Genomic DNA, 19537 nt, shown 5'->3' with positions numbered 1-19537 from the left:
CCTAGAATTCAATAGTGACTAGGTAAAGTAAAGCCAAATATTTACTGGTTGTAACTGCGGTATATTTGGAGTATCGCTTTTGAAGACTGGCGATGTAGGATAGAAAAAGTAAGAATTCACTCCCGAATTCCCCACTGTCATAATGAATGTAATAATTGAATAATATGTATAAAATACCGTTTCATCCTTGTTGAGACATGCGTAATGTACGCAATGGTCTTTAGATGTCCATTTCTCTCCGATCTTACGCTCGATGTCATCCACAACGCAGGCCTCAGGTTTGCATTCGCCACAGCAAATCTCCGCAGTGTTAGCCGACGGAACGTACTTCCAACCCTTGAAGAAAATATTAAGATTCACTCATTTTTTTCAATTATTTGCGATTTGCACAAATTTTTCAACTAATAAATAATAATGCCAGAGTGTAGTATAATTGGCGGCTTATCTACTCATCTTGATAGATTGTCTTTTTATATGGCCTGCAAATTGTCAAATAAATATCATAGCAGTAATGTGAAGTTCTGTGAAAATGAACTTGCAATGAGAAGTCACTTGTAGCTAATTTAATCAGTGGACCAGTGATCCCCCTTTGCTTAAATTTCATATATTTAGGCTCCATCCTCTAATGTAACCTACCTATAAAATTTACATAATAGCTTTAAATAAGTTTTGGTGTCTTCGGTCTTGCCAATCTAATGAAGATAATATCTTAATTTTTTCATGAAACTTTACAATTAATATGAGTCTTATTAATAAGTCTTTTACTTTTGCTATTCTTCTACATATTTATTATATACCTTCCAATAACACTTATTTAATTTGTAGTATGTATGCGAATAAAACTATACAGTGATATTATGCAATGACATAAAAATAGCGCTATCCACAATGCTCAACCCATTGGATCCATGCTCTGGACCCAATATACATTGAACAAACAGTGTGAAGATGAGAGAAACTTTAGAGCTAGTTGATACTAGACCATTATTTTGAAAGAGGGGTATCATTTAACATCTTATTGCAATATGTTACCTTATTGCAATCTGTGTCGCATTCTTTGTTGCTAGCTCGCTTTTCAAGACTGTCAGCAGTTTTAGAAATGCATTTGTATGTCGTACAAGCATCCGCATCGGACTGCCATTCTTGTCCAACCTGAAAATTTGAGGAAATTATTAAATCATCGTCAAATTATTAAATTCGGTACTTCATAAATAAGTCCTGCCATTTCCATTAGCAATTCAGATTTAAATTATTTAAACATACTTCATTATAATTAATAAAATTACCTTATAAACTTTGTCTTTGACTTTGCAGGCGATGGGTGTGATCTTTTTGCAGCAGGACTTTTCAAGAGGAATTTCCTCAAACACAAAATCTCTCTTCATGGCCTCTGTTATGTTGGGACACTTAATGCCTTCAGACCTCACTTGTATCTAAAAAAATAACAAATTGATTACATAAACAAATTTCAATCGGTACTGCAAATTTTTTCCACCATGTTAGCCTCAGGTAATTGCAGCTTCTTTTTCCACACAGTCCGAAAACCTCAAATTTATATTTTGTGTCCCTCGTCACACAATTTTCAATATTTTTTGATTCCCCTCCTGCAATCGCCACACTTCATTGCAGAATCTTTTACTCCCCCGTTTAAATCACATCACATTTTAGAAATCCCCCCATTCGTTAAAAACAAATTCATTTAAAATGATCAATTTCATTATAATGTTCTCATGGACTATTTTATTTCAAAAGAAAACATTTTTTTTACAATTCCCATTGACTCCTTCTTACATTACATCAGACTACCTCCGCCCCTTCTAAACAGAAGTTCGTCTTCTGACCGTAACCACACTATGTCGTTTTTTAAGATAGCACTCGATACATGGCAGTCGAGGTGGTCAGCATCCACCAAGGGACGACAAACGTATCTGTTTTTTTCAGATGTGTCCTGCAGACTTCAGATGAGACAACTAAGACCAACACACTGGGTAAGCCAGTTCCTGACCGTTTCCGTTTGATAGGACATGGGCTGGAATGCACATGCGGGCACGACCATCAAGACGCTGAACACATCCTCTGGGACTGCCCGTTCCTTGATGGGATCCGACCGAGCGGAGCTGTTTGCCAGGGTCCGTCCACACACGGGCCCGATTGGCCACGCCGACTTGATATCCACCAAGGCCAACTTTGAGGCATTTGAAAAATTTGCTGCGTCATATGGAGGACGGAATAATTCCTATCCCTCCTAAGATTCATCACTTTCAACTCCTAACTCCTCTGTTTTGGCAGAGTTTCAGTACACGGGTACAGAGAACACTTCATGTCATTAAAGATAAATGAAGGCAGAGCAAGTCAAGATTCTTTTATTTTCTAAAACTCTTTCTTTAACCACTAAGGTGCATGGTTGCTACATCAGTCTCGTGCAGCATCGATTCGGGACAAGGAAGTGTGGCACGAAAATCTTTTCATTCTGACACGTTTATAGCGTCATGGAAGGCGGCCGTGCACAAACCGCGGCTGCATATACATGGCGGGTGGAGATGGGGAAACTCAAATCATGTCCCACTAACATTTAATATTAACAAGTATCAACAATCATGCATGAAGTATATATAATCCTATGTTATCTGTTTCGTTCTCTTTGTGAAATCGGTTTGTCTTATTCGATAACATTAGTATCTATCACCTTTGATACCATGACCTGCCCAATGGTGGCGCCCCACACTTACATATGAGACAATAGAGATATTATTTGTGGTTGTAGTTTCCTATAGACATTATAGTGCAGTAGTAATTCAATTTTCTACTTACAGTTCCATTCCTATTGAGACACGAATAATTGATACAATAATCCGGGGAAGACCATTCTTTTCCAACTTTGTACTCAACGCCGTTTATGACGCAGGATTCTGGTACACATTCTCCGCAGCATACCTCACGATTCGTGTTCGGTGTATATTTGAATCCCTAAACATAAAAAAATGCATAGATAAATTACGCACAGTTTTAATAGAATTTCACCGTGTTCTATAGACTTTATGCATTATAGAGTAAATCCTTACCACTTTGCATTTGGTTTCGCATTGCTTAACGTTGACCCGTCGTTCGAGAGTCCCGTCTTCCTTGGTAGCGCACAGATACGATTCGCAAGGGTTGATGTCTGATTTGAATTCCTGTCCAGGCTGAAATAAAAAAATATTCATTATTACTTAAAATCTTTCATAATTTAATGTTGTTATTGATTATATTTTATTGTGGCATATAAATTAATAATTGTCATGTCAATTTATTTAGTTTACGAATGAACACAAATCTTATTAATAATACAATATAAATTTGTAAAACAAAACAATCATAAACAAAATACTGACTGATTATGAAGCAAAAAGTACCAACCTTGTAAATCTTTCCCCCGTGTTTGCAGGCTGTGTACTGCAGCTGAGGACAGCAAGTGAAAGGAATGCCCAAAGCCTCGGTCATGAATTCGGTAGGCTTGGGAAGGTCGGGGCACTGCGTCACGGAGCATACCGCTCGCAGGATAGCTTTGGCGGACGAGCTCTTGGTTTTGGAAGCGGAAGGCTCACCTCCGATCTTCTTGCACACGCACGAACGGCACGGACCGTCTTGCCAAGCTGCACCCACCTGCAAATTACACAACAAATATAGTGGATCACTGAATGTCATAATATGTCAACATCTCTAGGCAATGCATTGATTGTGTCATGGAGTATTTTTAACCGGCATCTAATAAGCCTCATGCAAATAAATAGTTGAAAGTAAAAAAAGATTATGACATCGACACTTGACAATTACTACTAGAAACAAATGTGTTATTGAAATATATAATAAACACTACTTATGTATATGTTATAAAATTATTAACCTTTCCCACACATATTGTGAAAGTTTAAAAAGTACTTACTAAAAAATATAATAATATAAAAATTAACCAAGTACAAAGTTTTTGTTAATTCTTTCAATATCGTGGTATTTCTACTAACAAAGAACAGTAAACAAATATGTCATCAATGTTCCCATGTTTATTTGTATAATAAATATTATTTTTTGAAAGTCAAGAATTTTTTTTCCCCAGATAAAGCCTCCTCCAAGTCTTTAGTTCGATGAAAACAATATAATTATCATTTATCAAGCATAGTATTATTGTCGTACCGGCTTGGGAACTGTTTCCACTCCTGACAGCCGTTTCTTCTCCCCTCCGAGTGGTGATGCCTCGTATTCCATGTCATACAGACACTTGTCACTTGGAGGTTCTGAAATGATAATGATTATTGGTAAGCTACAAAAATGTTGAAAAATAACCAAAATCTAAATTCTAGATAGAGGCTTTATAATATATGACGTATCTATTTATGAATCCTAATAAATCAACAATTCAATATTTACGGTAAATTATATCTTTGAATTTTAAGTGTAAATAGGTTAGTTTAGTGTCTTGTGTCTTTTTTCCATCATTTTTTTTTGAAAATTACAACCATATGCCAAATTACGCAAACAAATTAAGTAAAATAAAATTTAACATAAGCTGTATTTATTTGTATCATTTTAGTTATTATTATTAGTTTTTGGAAGTCATTAAGATTTAAACATTTTAGTGAGTTTTGGTAGTTATAAATCATTGTGTAAAATTTCATATAGAATATTATGTACATTTTTGTTAGATTTTGACCATTTATATGGACTAAACTAGTTTTTGGAAATAGACACCTCATATGAACGTCAAGCATATAGTAAGTTTAATAAGGATAATTTATGATTAGATTATCCTCAAGTCATTCCATATTGTAAATTCATTTGTAGCAATATTCGTAACTTTGTTAGCTCCATGATTTGATTGATAGAGGACCACATTGTAAGATAAAAATACCTTGCATATGTGGCACAGGTATAAAAGAAGTTTTCTATAAAAACATTTAGATGAACAATCACAAACATATCATCTGTAGATAAGTAATTTAAGCAATAGTAGGGATAAACAGTTACCAAGTTTACATTCTATATCCCCGGGGATGTTAGTATGTAGGTAATATGAATATTATAAAAATTTACTTACCGCATGCGTATGATGGGCAGCACTGGGTCTTCTTCTTGGTGGGTATAGCGGAATGGAATGCGGGGCAATTTGGTTTCTCGGGGCAGGTCTCCGGCCTGCAAACGTAATTGGCACGTGGGCAGCATCCCGAAGAATTGATCACTTTTTCCATTCCCGGTTCTAGCATTTCCGCATCATTCTCGGGGCCTGTCGATTCACATCGCTCCAATGGGATACATTCTAGAATCAAATAATTTAAATTTATATTATCAAGTTTAGACAAATGAATTGATTTTAGATAGAATGTAAATATATTTTTTCTTTAATACTTACGGCAGACAAAATGGGGACATGCGCCCAATGTCTCCAGTTTCATTTCTTGCCCGTATCCGCAATTTATCTTGGACGGTTCCTCACACTCTGCTGTCGATGCAGTCGGCTCTGGAACTGTAATTAAAAGCAACATTCATATCCACTCTAAAATAAATAATAAAAAACGCAACAGTGGACTAGAGAAATATTCGAAATTCACTTTCAGAAAAATACCGGGTCATGTGAGATTCAGTTATGAGAGACTGTCATGGTGAGAACATGTGTTTGTCGCATCAAAAAGATCATGAATTGGGATAACATCGCTGTAGGATTGGTTTGTGGAATAGACCAAATGCTCAGGAGACGAAAAACAAATTTCATAATCCTATATTTGAATACATGGAGATATTTAAATTGTTGTTTTTACAGCATATGAATGATGTATTCATTGCCATTACAAAGTAATTTAAAGAAAAGGATGTTTCTGGTCCATTTAGATACAAAAAAACATTCTGCATTAAAAGGTCGATTTCGACAAACCAATCCTATAGCGACGATAAGGCAAGAAAAGGGATTGGTTCGTGTTGAAATTAATTAAAGTCTGCAGTTTCTGATGAAATCCTGGATTTTAGATTACAGATAAGTCAAAAGATTATCTGGCAAAAAGGTCTTCTGAGAAATTTTCAGATCTCTAATGAGAGAGAAGGATTTATAGCAATAGTTAATTATGATCATTTGAAAAATAATTTCATATTATAGTTAATTATTAACTAATAATATCTTTGTCATTTGCTGTAATTATATGAATGGTAAGACAATAAGGCCATCCGCTCACGCAGAAACTAAAATCTGACGAACTGGTTGGTGATGAAACTCATAAACTGGCCAGTGACTGATGCTTTGCACACAGCGCTACTGAAACCTAATAATATCATAACCTCAAACTGTCAAACCCATCTCTTTCCTACTTCATTCTAAGCTTTTTCCATAATATCTTTACGGGAATATTCTGGCAACCTGTAATTATACGGGCAGGAGTTTTTCTCAACATCTGCCACATATTTTAAATTAAAAATCGGTTCGGTCATCTCTAACTTTTGACGTCTTGGCTTGTTGTTTCATGTTCAGTTCAGCGCTACCAATTTTGGAAGAAAATATGATTTTTCATTGAATCTCCTGATATTGGTACCACTGTTTTATGGGTGACTGGAAACTGAGAGACTGGGAGACTAGCATATCGCCGCCGTTCAAATACATTAGCTAGATACTGGAGTTTCAGTTTCGTCTTTTTTGAGTATTCACGTGAGTGGATGACCTAAGAGTATAAAGAAAATTGGACAACATTTTAAATCCCAATTAGTCACAACAATGACATTGCAATATAATATATTACAATATAATATAAACTCAAATATAAAATTTTGATTTAAACTACACATATTTTATCAGAATACACTTACTTAATAAAGTAAATTTAAGACATACCTAGTGAAAACATTGTAATAGATTTTTCTAAATGTGACAAGACTATATAAGAATACATAGGTATTATATTTACCACAAATGAATTCGGCACAGCACTGTCCTTGGGGCTTAGCGATCTGTTGAGTCTTGGTTCCGGGGGCGCAGGCCATGGCAGTGGCGCAAGACTGCTCCACGCAGGTGACGCCACCTCGCTTGGGGCATGAGCACTTTGTGCATTCATCTACTTGCCACGTGTCTCCGACGTAGTGACCGGCCGTATCGCACGGGAAGCATTTCGAATGCGGGATACAAGTGCCATTCAACAGAACCTGTTTGTTATAAGTCAATTGAAATGTCAATTATATTAGGGGTATTATGAGTCGATCTGGACTTGTATTAATCTATCGCATTATTATATTATTAAATATACTTTAGCACACCCCCAGGGGGTGCAATCGGCACTTGATAGGTTCCCAAGACTCGTTAAAAAAGCACTCCATGCCCTCACTACATTTGCAATGACATATAGTCCGGTGGCATACTTCAGAAAATCCAATGAATTGTATAAAAGCATGAACTTTGGTGTGATGAAAAGGTGTATTCTAAGAGTCATTTTGACGATATGAAGCTGCTTAAAAATTCACTCTGGAGCCTCTAAATGGCAGGATAAAATACAATTTTCAATAATTACCGTCTGATTTTATTGATTTTCATTTTGGACAAGTATTTTATGGTGCTGGCTACAAATTTCGAGTGAAAACTGTCATTTTGCAATTGAAAACCCATAAATTACCAAGATGGTAGTCAAAATTTCTATTTTATATAATTACCGTCTGTATCTACAAGCAGACCAATGGATAGTACCTAGCGGCCATCATAGTCCATTGCGTAAGGAGCTGGCCTTTCATCCGGGGACCCTGAGTTCGATTTGCGGTGAGGTTACAAAATACTTCTGTGATCTTCTCAAAACCTGGGCATTTGTTATTGTTTCTCTTCTATTACTAAATACACTACTGTTTCACTGCACTGCAAAATCATGAATGAGAAATTTCATTGGATATTATACTAATGTCGTCTACGTTTGAAGAAATTGATAGTTTGCATAAAGGATTCTATAGATTAACAGTACGAAAATTTATCTCACCGATCCTTCAGGACAGAAACAGCCCTCGGAGCGTGTTGCGCACAAAGATGGTTTAGTTGTGTACTTCTCGTATGTCTCGCAAGTTATTTGACAGCCCAGACCGCAAGGTTTGTACGTCAGATCATTCTCACTAGAAACAAATAACAGGTTATGCAGGTGGCCAATTGCAGAACATATAATATTATTAAAAAATCTGTTTTCAAAATCCCAAAACTACAATCATTATTTTGTTACCATGTGTAAGGGCAGAAGTCTCGTCTCCTCCAATCGAGACAGATGCCAGCTCTGGTGCACTCCCGAGCGTAGGCCTCGAGACTGGAGCAGACTCCAACTTGTTTGGTGTTGACGCAAAGTTCTTGCTGACACAATGCCATGTATATATTCGGGTCAACCACTGGATGGCACTGTCAAATAAAAATTAAATAATTTATACAATTATATTGCGAAGCCTAGAAATTATGACACTCACAGGGATCATACGAGAAATGAACACATCCAAGAAATTTTTGATCTGATGGCAAAGGCAGAGAAAGAAAACATACCATGCACATGTGGCAATCATAGGTGAAACTAGGATCCCACACATTGTGATGCACTGATGACCCGCTAGCTGTCCCCTCTCTAGTAGAGTTCCCAAAAGATGGAAGGATAGCTGTAACTCAACTTAGTGAAAAAAACTAAACAGCATTATTTCAAGTATTCGTTAATATACTCAAGGATTCATCACTCAATCATGTAACACCTACTTCACACTTGTTGCGGGATAGATAGTTATGCGTGATGATCAGTCAGTTCATTATTATAATTAACAAGCCGTCAATATCAGTACTGTTCGTGGTATTGTACGCACTGCAATGTAACCAGAATGAATAAAGAAAATTTAACAACAATGAAACTACCAATGAGCGTTTATATTTCTTCAATTGCCGGGCTCCTTTACAGAATTTCATACCAAGAGTGTAAACTTCGAACGAAACTATATCGAACACAAATTGATACGAAGAGATACGTTAAAGCAGGGGTAATCAACCTTTTTATCCCTACCACCCACTTTTGTATCCCTGTTGGTAGTAAAATTTTCTAACCGCCCACCAGTTCCACAGTAATGGTGATTTATAAAGTAGGGAAGTGACTTTACTTCATAAAATTTATAAAGCAGAGTTACAGCAAGTTAAGGCGGCTCTCGTGGTGCAGTGGGTAAGGCGCTGGCCTTCCACCCGAGAGTTCTGGGTTTCGCTTCCCGGTCATGACAAAAACATTTATGTGTTTTTCTCAAAGCCTGGGTGTTTGTGATTGTTCAAAATTACTAACAACCACCTTGTACGAAAAAGCAAAGACATGGTTACTAATAATTCAAAAAAAAAAAAAAAAGTTAAAGCATATAATAATAATTACTTACTAAATACTTTATGTCAGACTTTTGCTAAGTTTGGCAGAATAAATTTTTCTAAAACTACTTACCGTAGTTATCTATTTTTTATTTATACTTTGCATACAAAGAAGCTTGAATTATTAATTTAAATTTTCACGGGGAATTTTAATAAAATGTTAATCAAACTGTTTTTAACACCCCTACCGCCCACTAGTGGGCGATAGAGACCAGGTTGACTACCCCTGCGTTAAAGAGTACATAATTCTTGAATTACTCAGGACTCACGACTTTATAGACCGACACAATACTGCTTGGCCATCGTGGAATACAGTTAATCATTAGTTTATTCATTACCTTTCCGAACTTAAGCTCATCCATAATCTTGAAGCAGGGATCTTTTTCAGGAGGCAGTGGCCAGCATTCGTTCTTTGGTTTCTCAACGCAAGTGCCTTCATGGAGGTCCAAAGCCTGAAGGGCGGGTGCGGGTGCTCTCCAGCTTAGGCCGTATGCCTTAGGGTCGTCTTTCTTGCCGAGATCATTATCTTCGTCACCGTCGCAATCTCCGCACAGACCTTCCAACTTCTCTTTGTAGAGAGTTGATGGGACTCGGACGGAGAACGCCATCGTGTGGAAAATGGAAACCAGCTATGGTGGAAAAAAGTAAACATTATCATTAGGCTATTAATTGAAAGAACAAAAGCATTGCTCAATGCTCGTCTGGTGTCATAATATAGCTGATGCAGGACAGAAAAGTTGAAAAGTAAAATGGGAAATGATTTAATTTGTGAGTAATTCATGTATGCATTTAGGTAAAGATAAAATCTGTATTCTTGAACTAATAAAGATATATCTAAATGTACCCGAACAATTGCACTCACAAATATATTCACAAGCGTATTCAAAAAACTATTGCATACTATTTTAAAGAAAATTATTAATAATCACCATGAAATTACAAAAAAAATAATTGTCTAACCGCAAATAGTTTTTCATATTATGGATTGGAGTACCTTTATTATTATTTTGAATAATTTGAGCTCATAGTCAATTAAATGAGTTACGCTAGTGAAGTTTTCTTTTATCCATTCCTGGATAATGCAGCAACCATACAGTAAACAAAGGAAAAATAAAAAATATCCTCGGCGGCCTGCGGTCAATTGTCCTTGGAGAATTTCCAAAGAGTTTGGACTATAGCTAAAAGGAATCACATGGGTATATTAGTAACTTTTTGTATTATTGGATGTGATTCCATAACGATTTTATTGTGGTTAAGTTGGTAACTACAGAAAGACTAATACTCTCTGCATGATAAAAGCATTACATATTTGTAAACAAAAAACGAAAACTTCAGTATGTATTGACCGTCATGTTTTGGTTACATATTATTTATGTATGGTATTTTTTTCTCGGTTTGCTACAACTGAATCTGGATGTGAAATGATTTGCAGATACGTAATTTAATTTACTCTAATAAATTTCATAAATTATAAAAGAGTCTCTTTCTAAACAATCTCACGTAAGTGGAATATAACAATTAGATGACAATGATTGACTTACTTCAAGTTGAATAGACGGGATGAGTAAATTGATGTCTTTCCCAGAGACTTGCTGCAACTGAAGCCACTTGTTACTGAACGGATAATGATTGATCTTGAGTCCATCGACGGTACTCACAAGCTGGAAACAGAAGAATAATTAAACTCCAATATAATAATAAATACATGATAATGTAGTACATAGAGTGTCAAGTAATTAATTCCCCAGATCTCCGAATCAACGGCTACCTCTTCGAGTGTGTCGATAGTTTTGTTTACTTCGGTTCACTGGTCACCAATAAGAATATTATAAGTGGGGTCTGGGCATGTCGCTCGGCAAGTGGACAACCGCTGGACAAATGCCACCATACAGTGAGCACATCCATAGGGATACCTAAAAACCTGTTTAATAAACGAACTCATAAAGTTCGGCGAATGCACGTGGCAGCAAAGAACTAGAGACCAAGAAGTGTTGGAAGGAGCTAAGGAAGGCCTTCATCTAGTAGTGAATCGAATCAAGATGTAGCTGGAAAAAAAAAACAATAGCAACTCACCGCTTTGGGAGTCTTCACAATGTGAACAGTGTGATTTCCGTAAATAACATGAAGGGCGACAGTGCAGAGGGCGTCGGGATTTCCGGGGCAGTCTCCGTTAGTCACAAACACTTGGAAGCGGTGCTTGCCATCCTGAGCAACGTCTCTGGCCGCAACGTACGTACAGTTTCCGTTGAATGTAAAGTTACGCTTGTCGAATGTCATGTACTCCGGTTTGCCGTATCCATCACACACACCTGGATTATTTATTTATTTAAGAAAACAAAACGTTGTGGACATAACAAATCAAAATTCAGGATGTTCACAACGTGAGATTTACATTATAACAAATATTACTCTCACAAGAGAGAAGAAAAAAAAATATTAGTAATGCAAGAAATTGATATAATATTCTCTTGGTTATCCTATCCAAGCAAATGATGAGAAGGTTTTTGTATAAATCAAAAAACCAAAAACAAGGATAGTCTGAACTAATCTTAATTTAATATTTAAATATTTAGTAAAAATGTTTAATATTTAATATTATGTTTTATAGAAATTTGTGATTCTTTTGTATTTGAAAATCTTTTACGATCTTGGACAGTATGAAACCTTATCAATTTCATACTCGGATATTCTGTACCCAGATAATTGAAAGAAAAATAATTTAATTTTAATAGCTGGGTGTGTTATTCAATTCCTTAAAATTTATTATATAGATAACTTTTATAAACGTACTACATTACATAATATAATTAAAGCCAGGTCCACATTTGCGTACCCGGCTTAATTTTCGATAGAGCAAGAAACAAGAAATAGAAAGAGAAACACTGAGTGTTACAAAATGATACAATAGGCCCAATCTAAACACTTTTGGCGATAGCGACTAATGATGTATTACCCCGCCTACTTCCTGCACATGGCATGAAATCAGATCTGAACATCTTAATTATAAAACAGTACTACTATATCGAGACAAAATTTGCGTTTCGGTATCTTCAGGCTCTATATTTTGTTCTGATAGTAAATTCCTTTGTTTCCATTTTTACGGTAGTTTCATTGGTTAATTTAGTATGTAATATAGAAAATGTAAGATGAAACCTGAGTCACCAAACCCGATTCATATGAAACAGTAAAAACTCTCATTAATTAGAATTTAAATACTTAAATAATTACAAGATGAAAAGAACTTTTTATATACAACGTTTTAAATTTTTCTGTTGAATTATTATGCTCAATATGATCAAACTTGTACTTGATATGAAGTAAATAAAAAACAAACAAACAAAGAAATATAGAATACTGAAATGTCATTTTGACATTTCATTTTAATTTCCATAGTAACGCACGTATATATTAATAATTTAGTTGCTAGACCACCCCCTTAGTAACCAATAATAGTCTTTTACTTTTTAAGGATTTTTCTGAAATAACTTTCCATACAAAACAGAATTAACTGAAAATTAATTCAATTCTGCTTAAAGATGGCTAAAAGTATTAAAAGAATGCATTAGCATCTTGTTCTGATATATTCTAAAAGTTTCAAATGTCTAGCTAGTCGGGAAGTTAGTTAAAAATCAATTGCAAGATTTGTACTGGACAAACAACCACCGGACAAACAGGAATACGGGCTGATAAAAACGTTGTAATAAAAAGTGAATCAATGAAAAGGAATGACTGTTAGCCATTCTCCCAACTCATTGGGTCCTTACTCTGGATCAAATACAAATTAAAAAAGCGACTTGTGAATCTACAATCCAAAGCTTTAGAGACGGACGCTTTGCCACTGATCCTCTTTGAATCATTATTTTGGTGAGACTATTTGCTGCACTAGTGTGATTTTAAAACACCGCAGATTTATTATGTCTATATGTGATAATATTTAAAGATTGAGAGTTGGAAAAGAGATATTGAAAAGATGGTTCTTACAATCTCTGCATTCGGTGGGGGGAACACAGTTCTCTCCCTTGCGCACGAGACCCTCAGGACAGAAGCACCCGGCGAAGCAAACACCGGGGGTGAGCGGACACGCGTTGTCTTCCTGCAGAGAGCTGCATGATAACTCGCAACCTCTTCGGAAGCAATCGTTGTGGACCAGAGGTGCAGGGCAATTTGCGGCTGAAAAATATCATACTTTATTGAAAAAAATGGACTATTATTAATTAAAGAATATATCGTCTCTGTTCTGGCAGAACACACTAACTGGAGAATACTAGTTTTGAGTAATTTGACTTTGAAGTTGTTAAAATGTTTGAAATGGTCTATCATGTGAGTTTATTAAGTAATCGTAAAAAGGATGACTTTAAAATAAAGACTGTTTATTTATTAAGAAGGTTTCCAGACAGTGAAATAAGGAACATTTTGGTATAACTAACTCAATATGTCATTTTTTCGAATTAGTGTCTTCTGCCAGAACAGTGACGATATTAAGTAATTCTATTATATAAAAAAAAAGAGCTCGCAATTATGCATGGTGTCCAAAATTGAATAGAAGTTCTTTACTTAATTCTAAATCAGTTTTAAAGGAACACAAAATATGATCGGCAGAATATTGTAGATTTTGTGTCTCGACTCAATTTTTTCCTTTTGACCTATTGCAGTTGGAATGGTTTGGAGTTTAATTGCCTTCCATTCATGGCCTTCCATTCATGGCCTTCCTAAGACAATCATCTTTCTTTAACATGTTGATGATGGAAAATAACATTTATAATTGCTTAAATATTTGATTTTTTGACAGTGTTATAATGAAATGATCATTAAACTCACGGCAATTGACATCGGTTCTCCAGCCTTGCATGTCGAGAGATTGGTCAGCGGCCTGGCAATCAGTGACGAACGTCTGCAGGGCGTCGCACTTGCAGATGTCGTCGTGGCTCTGAGACACTCCTCCCCCTTTGATGGTCCTGGTGACATTCACATCCGCCTGCAAACACTCACACACCTCTTCCACGCAGCGCCGCAGACTTTTTTCTGGCTGCATCATGGAGTTGGCGCAGGTTGATAAAGAGTTTCCGCTGAAAGATATTCCAAAGATTCTCATCAAAGTCAACTGATTATCAATTTATTCAAATTTATCAATTTTCATTTTCATTCATTCAATTTATCTATTATGTCGGCAAAAAAAAATCTGATAAAGTTCATTATATAAGTAAAGATTCAACCAGAAGTCTGATATGCTGTTCGCACACGATGATCTTAACCAGGACGATGCTTTTACCAGTCTGTTATTCAATATAGGAGTGGAAAAAGTGATCATGGACTCTAAAATTCAAGCAATCGGGGTCATAAACAATAAAGCAACTTCGTGAATATGTCATGATCTAGAGATAGTCACATCATCATCAGCGATGGTCGATTAACTGCTGGATGAAGACCTCCCCTAGCTCTCTCCACTCTTCTAGGTCCCTAGTTATTTGCTGCTATGTACATCCACCAAACTTTATGAGCTCGTCTATCCGGTAGGTTTTAGGATGTCCTGTGGCTAGAGATAGTAGCAAGATCGAAACAGTCCTAAAAGAGGTATTTATCACACTGGAAGAGCTACCAAGGAAGTGGTACTCCAGCTCATTCAAGTCAATGGCAAAATACATGCCTGCGAGTGAGACTCCTTTAAGGTCATGATCAATTCAGCAATCAGAAAGTCGACAAATGGATATATCTGGGATCACACATCACTCTTCAAAATAACATCACCAAAGAAGTAGTAATTACACTGCCGAAAAAGTCCTACTAGAGTTTATGGAGACACTTCTAAACAAGAATCATAGAGCTACAATAAGGCTCTACAAAACTCTCATCAGGCCCTTATCAAAAAAATGACAGTGTTTGGAGGATAGAAGGAGCTTACAGCAGACACAATGAAATGGGAAAGATTTACCAAAAATTGAATTGTTTAACAAAGTAAATCATTTATTCAGTAAGTACCGATTTTTTTGCTCTGCTGTTATTCTATATTTCTAGGTATGTATTTTCTTCGTCAGACTGCAAATGGTGTTTTTTTACAGAAATAAACTTAGAGCAAATTTTTGTAAATACCTTAATTCGTTGCAAATCTTCCAGGCTTTGTCTTGCATATGAATAGGACAATCGCGCGCCTCACAAACCGGACTGTCTTTATGCGCCCAGCTGTTTCCAAACTCGTCTGTGGAAACTGTCTGAGAACCATCAGGTTTCCTCTTGTCATCTGTCTGAAGTCCATTGTAGAAACCGCAAAGTCCATCAACATGTCCAAATAGTTTACCAACCACCTGAGATAAGTAATAGAGGTTAGTCATTGGACTTGACATATAACACCAAAAAGTTTGAACTGGTATTCTAGCGATTCTAGATTGTTTTTAGCATAATTGAAAGGGGCAATTTTCTGTAGTGTAGACCAGGGTTTCCCAAACTTTTTCTGCAATGGAACACTTCGCAAACCCGGAAATTTTAACGGAACACTTAGTTTATTTTTTAGGTTATTTATTAGCACGGCTAATCGTTCTGTCAATTTTGGTAACTGTCGTTAAACTGACAAGACTTGTCAGCCGGTCAGGTAAAAACAATATATGCCATCTTTTTCATGCGCACGGTGTGAGAAAAGATGGTCCTCTGCCTGTACCTAGATCATGGCCCCCAAACCCGGAAGCAGGCCCCAGGCTAGGATCTTTGGCGGGCCCCCTACTTATCACTCAGGTTAAAGGCAATGTGACGATCTACAGTTGCATATTCCAAATGGTGTTCGACGTAAAATTAAGGGCATTTTTAGCGATTTTTTGTATTTTTAATACAGCCACTTTTATGTTGATATGCACAATTATGGACATGTCAAATATCGACAATAATCAAAAATTGTATGGCAAAAATCACGTATTATTAAATGTTAGTACGGTTAAAGTGAAACAGCGCCGCAGGCGACATTTTTTTACTATTAGTGCATGTTTGTGATGGGTGTTTATCTCACTTGGCTGGTTGATCTCTCATGCCGGGTACACCGTAAGCCCAGGCCCCCACGCTAGAGGCCTGTCAGTGCCCACCCCCTTATGGAAGCCATGACCTAGATATTTGAGGTCATAAACATCAGTGGAGGTTGATCATCACTCGCCTTTCGATAGGAAGAAGATTCTTTGATTATTCGAGTTTTACTTATTTTACTTATACTTAGTAGAAGATCTTTAAAGATCTTTTTAAGCGGAACACTGGTGTTCCGTGGAATATAGTTTGGGAAACCCAGTTTGGTGTAGACAATGTATTGTTTATAAATAAAATGCAAAAGGCAGCCAACAAATGATGACCTTGCTTGGTTGTTTTTTAAAAAAGCAAATTATTATTTTCGCTCCTAAGTGAAGTATATGGGCCTCCACAGAGTAAAAACTATTAATAATTCACCTGTAGAGTGAATCTAGATGTGTATCGAAAAACTGTCATAGCTGATTCGAAAAACAAAAATGCCACGGTCAGCCTCGAGCCACCGACGGTTGGCAGTATAGTGATCTATTAAATGCACCATTGAGACCATGGCTAATGTGAGAGTATATACCTACTTGGTCGGCTGGCCAACCAAATAAATCAAAAATTTCAACAATAATAAAACAGAAATTGCCGGTTGACAATTGATTTTAATACAGTATATATTCGAAGCGTCATAGACAAGCATAATACATATTAGTTACTTTAGTTATTTTGCCTTTTACATATACAAAGATTACGTAACTGCTAAGTAACTATGTGAGTATGCAGCGGGAACACCGGTGGAAGTGAAGATAGAATGGATTACAGTGATGAAAAGAATTCAGTATATTGTTGCCATATTATACCACCAACAACGAATGTTTAAGATTATGAAAATGGACATCAAAACAAAAAGTTTCACTTTTGTTGTGTGTGATCGCTACACACATTAATTTTTTGTATCATTCAAATGTGTGTAATGAAGTACTCACTCCAATCCTAGCATTTCCTTTGGTGTCATAAATCACCCAGAAGCCGTATTTGGTCGAGATGTAGAAGAGAGTATTTCCAAGTCGGGAGATGGCAAACGACTGTGTCTGGAAGCCAATCTTTTTCGTTTGATCTACGGTGTATTGGTAGCCGTTGTATTCGATGGTCAGATCAGGCTTCAGTCGGACTTGTTCGGTTTCTTGCGAGATCAGAAGCTCGTGAACGCACATATTCTTGGTGCAATTCTTTTGGACTGAAACAAAAATAGAAAATAGGTAGAAATATGTTTCATATTGTAATTTTTTACCATAGACATTGTTTATTCTCAATACGATGACAACCCAAATACCGACGGATAAAAGTGAAAGTTTAAAGCAATTATTGTTTCCTGAGTGATAAGATTTATTTTATTTTAACCAATTGAGAGAAAGACCATGATGGTTGAACGAAGTTGTAAAGAACTCTCTTGTAAATCTCTCCAATTGTCGATTCAGAAGAAAAGATAAGGATGGTGGAGAACAATATTCGAGTTGGCCAAAGTCCACACCAGGCTGTAATGCCGATAAGTAATAGTTATACAAAACAATCAAATCGGGTGGATTATATATTAAAGAATCCAAAATAGTGTCACGTAATTTGCAAATGGGTCAAAACTAAAAATCATACTTGTAATGTCCCAAGTGTTTTCATCAGCGTCTCTGGCAAGGACATGATTACAGATGTCGTATTGGTACTCAGTCCCGTCAAACGTGTTGAACGTTCTGCTGGTCACATTGCAGACTGCATCTTTACGTACGGGCGGGGAGCACAAGTACCTGGTGAATTTAAAGACAGAGCACATACATAAATGAAATTATAATGAATTAAAATGACACATTAAGAGCCTCCGCACAGACAGTCACCAAACGCGGCCACAGCTCGACCACTGGTGGACGCGTTCAGCTGTGGTCTAATTTTTCTATGGGTTTCAATGAACGCTCCGCACACTAGGCGCTTGAGTGGATACGTTAAGTTCACTAGCCACGTGGCAGACGCCGGTGCTCTCTGCTAGTGGACGACGTTAGGGTCGAGCACCTGCACACACTAGGCAGAAATGTCAGCAATTCTCATTCTATCTTCAAGAGTTGAAAGGCGATTGCGTGTGTTGCGAGTGTATATTATGTATTGTGTACTAGACCTATGGAAAATTTCGTTTCAGAATTTTTATTGCCGATGTTCAAGATCGTCCGGCCATTTGGGATGTCGGTTTGGATTTATATTCCGATATATAGGTCAAAAATTAGTGCAAACTGACCACGTTTCTCACTAGAAGTGAGAATTGGCGTTCTCTTCGTCTCCGTCTTTCGTCTTCGTAAAATCCCCATAACTAAAAAAAGATATTGAGAGGTCCGCAGTGTCCTTCAATCGATCGGACCAACAGTAGGCGACGTCCCTCTTTCACACCGGCCCTCGACGATGAGCCTTTCCGAATTATTATTTAACAAAATATACCGATGTCATATCTCACTTAGGACAGTCCCGTTCATCCAATTCATTATCCATGCTGACAGTGTAACCGGGTGGACAGTGAGGAGCGAAGCAAGGTTCTTGTCTCTCGTCGACTTGTACCGAATCTCCTAGTTTGGGTGGTGGTCGGCTCGATACGCATCTCCACTGCGCGCAGTCATCTTTGAGTGGTGCAGCCTTAACGGGCTTGGCGAGGGTCATGCGAGCGATCGCCTTGACGGGAGTATACGATGTCTTGGTACCTGTGAAGAAAAGTGAAATATTTATAATTAAGTGCAATTTATAAAACCGGATCAAAGAATTTGGACTATAAATAGAAGAAGCCTTATACATTACTTCTGTTAGGATATTTGAAAATATTAAATGCATCAAGCATGGTTAAGTTGGTAAACTTCACAAATATTAACATCGCTCAGTTGGCATTCCAATTTAATGACAAAAAAGAGCTTTTGAGATGTGGCTGTACAGATGCATCCCCCAAATTCCTTGGACTGACCGGGTGACAAATGTTGAAGTTCTCAATCAAATAGGAATAGACCAAGAAGTTACAAAACCAGGAAGTTACAATACCTCGGCCACAGTATGGGAGGACAAAAGTACAGCATTCCCCAACTTGTCATTCAAGGAAAGATCAACGGTAAGCGTAGCAGAGGATGACGCCGCATTTCGTGGATTAAGAACCTCCGTGATTGGTACGAGTGCAGG

The 19537-nt window shown here is 36.9% G+C and overlaps 1 protein-coding gene across 1 annotated transcript in view; it reads right to left on the bottom strand.

Annotated features, from left to right (window-relative positions):
• Hml (hemolectin) overlaps positions 1-19537 on the bottom strand; it is a 93953-nt gene that overhangs the window by 15284 nt on the left and 59132 nt on the right. Inside the window, exons 48-68 of the mRNA XM_085958363.1 lie at positions 18834-19074; positions 17993-18141; positions 17329-17579; positions 15446-15657; positions 14177-14424; positions 13340-13528; positions 11432-11667; positions 10900-11019; positions 9697-9987; positions 8205-8374; positions 7971-8100; positions 6921-7155; positions 5384-5497; positions 5072-5290; positions 4171-4271; positions 3397-3642; positions 3063-3182; positions 2812-2967; positions 1287-1433; positions 1033-1152; positions 178-336 (exon numbers count right to left, since the gene is read on the bottom strand). Of these exons, the coding sequence (XP_085814489.1) occupies positions 178-336; positions 1033-1152; positions 1287-1433; positions 2812-2967; positions 3063-3182; positions 3397-3642; positions 4171-4271; positions 5072-5290; positions 5384-5497; positions 6921-7155; positions 7971-8100; positions 8205-8374; positions 9697-9987; positions 10900-11019; positions 11432-11667; positions 13340-13528; positions 14177-14424; positions 15446-15657; positions 17329-17579; positions 17993-18141; positions 18834-19074 (3854 nt within the window). The remainder of the gene's footprint in view (positions 1-177; positions 337-1032; positions 1153-1286; positions 1434-2811; positions 2968-3062; positions 3183-3396; positions 3643-4170; positions 4272-5071; positions 5291-5383; positions 5498-6920; positions 7156-7970; positions 8101-8204; positions 8375-9696; positions 9988-10899; positions 11020-11431; positions 11668-13339; positions 13529-14176; positions 14425-15445; positions 15658-17328; positions 17580-17992; positions 18142-18833; positions 19075-19537) is intronic.

This window comes from Rhyacophila brunnea, unplaced genomic scaffold (genome assembly GCF_057557595.1).
Source record: "Rhyacophila brunnea isolate RB1 unplaced genomic scaffold, BYU_Rbru_1.0 scaffold_7, whole genome shotgun sequence".
Lineage (NCBI taxonomy): Eukaryota > Metazoa > Arthropoda > Insecta > Trichoptera > Rhyacophilidae > Rhyacophila > Rhyacophila brunnea.
Note: the sequence above shows the minus strand (reverse complement) of the source record. Positions and strands in the feature narration are given on the sequence as shown.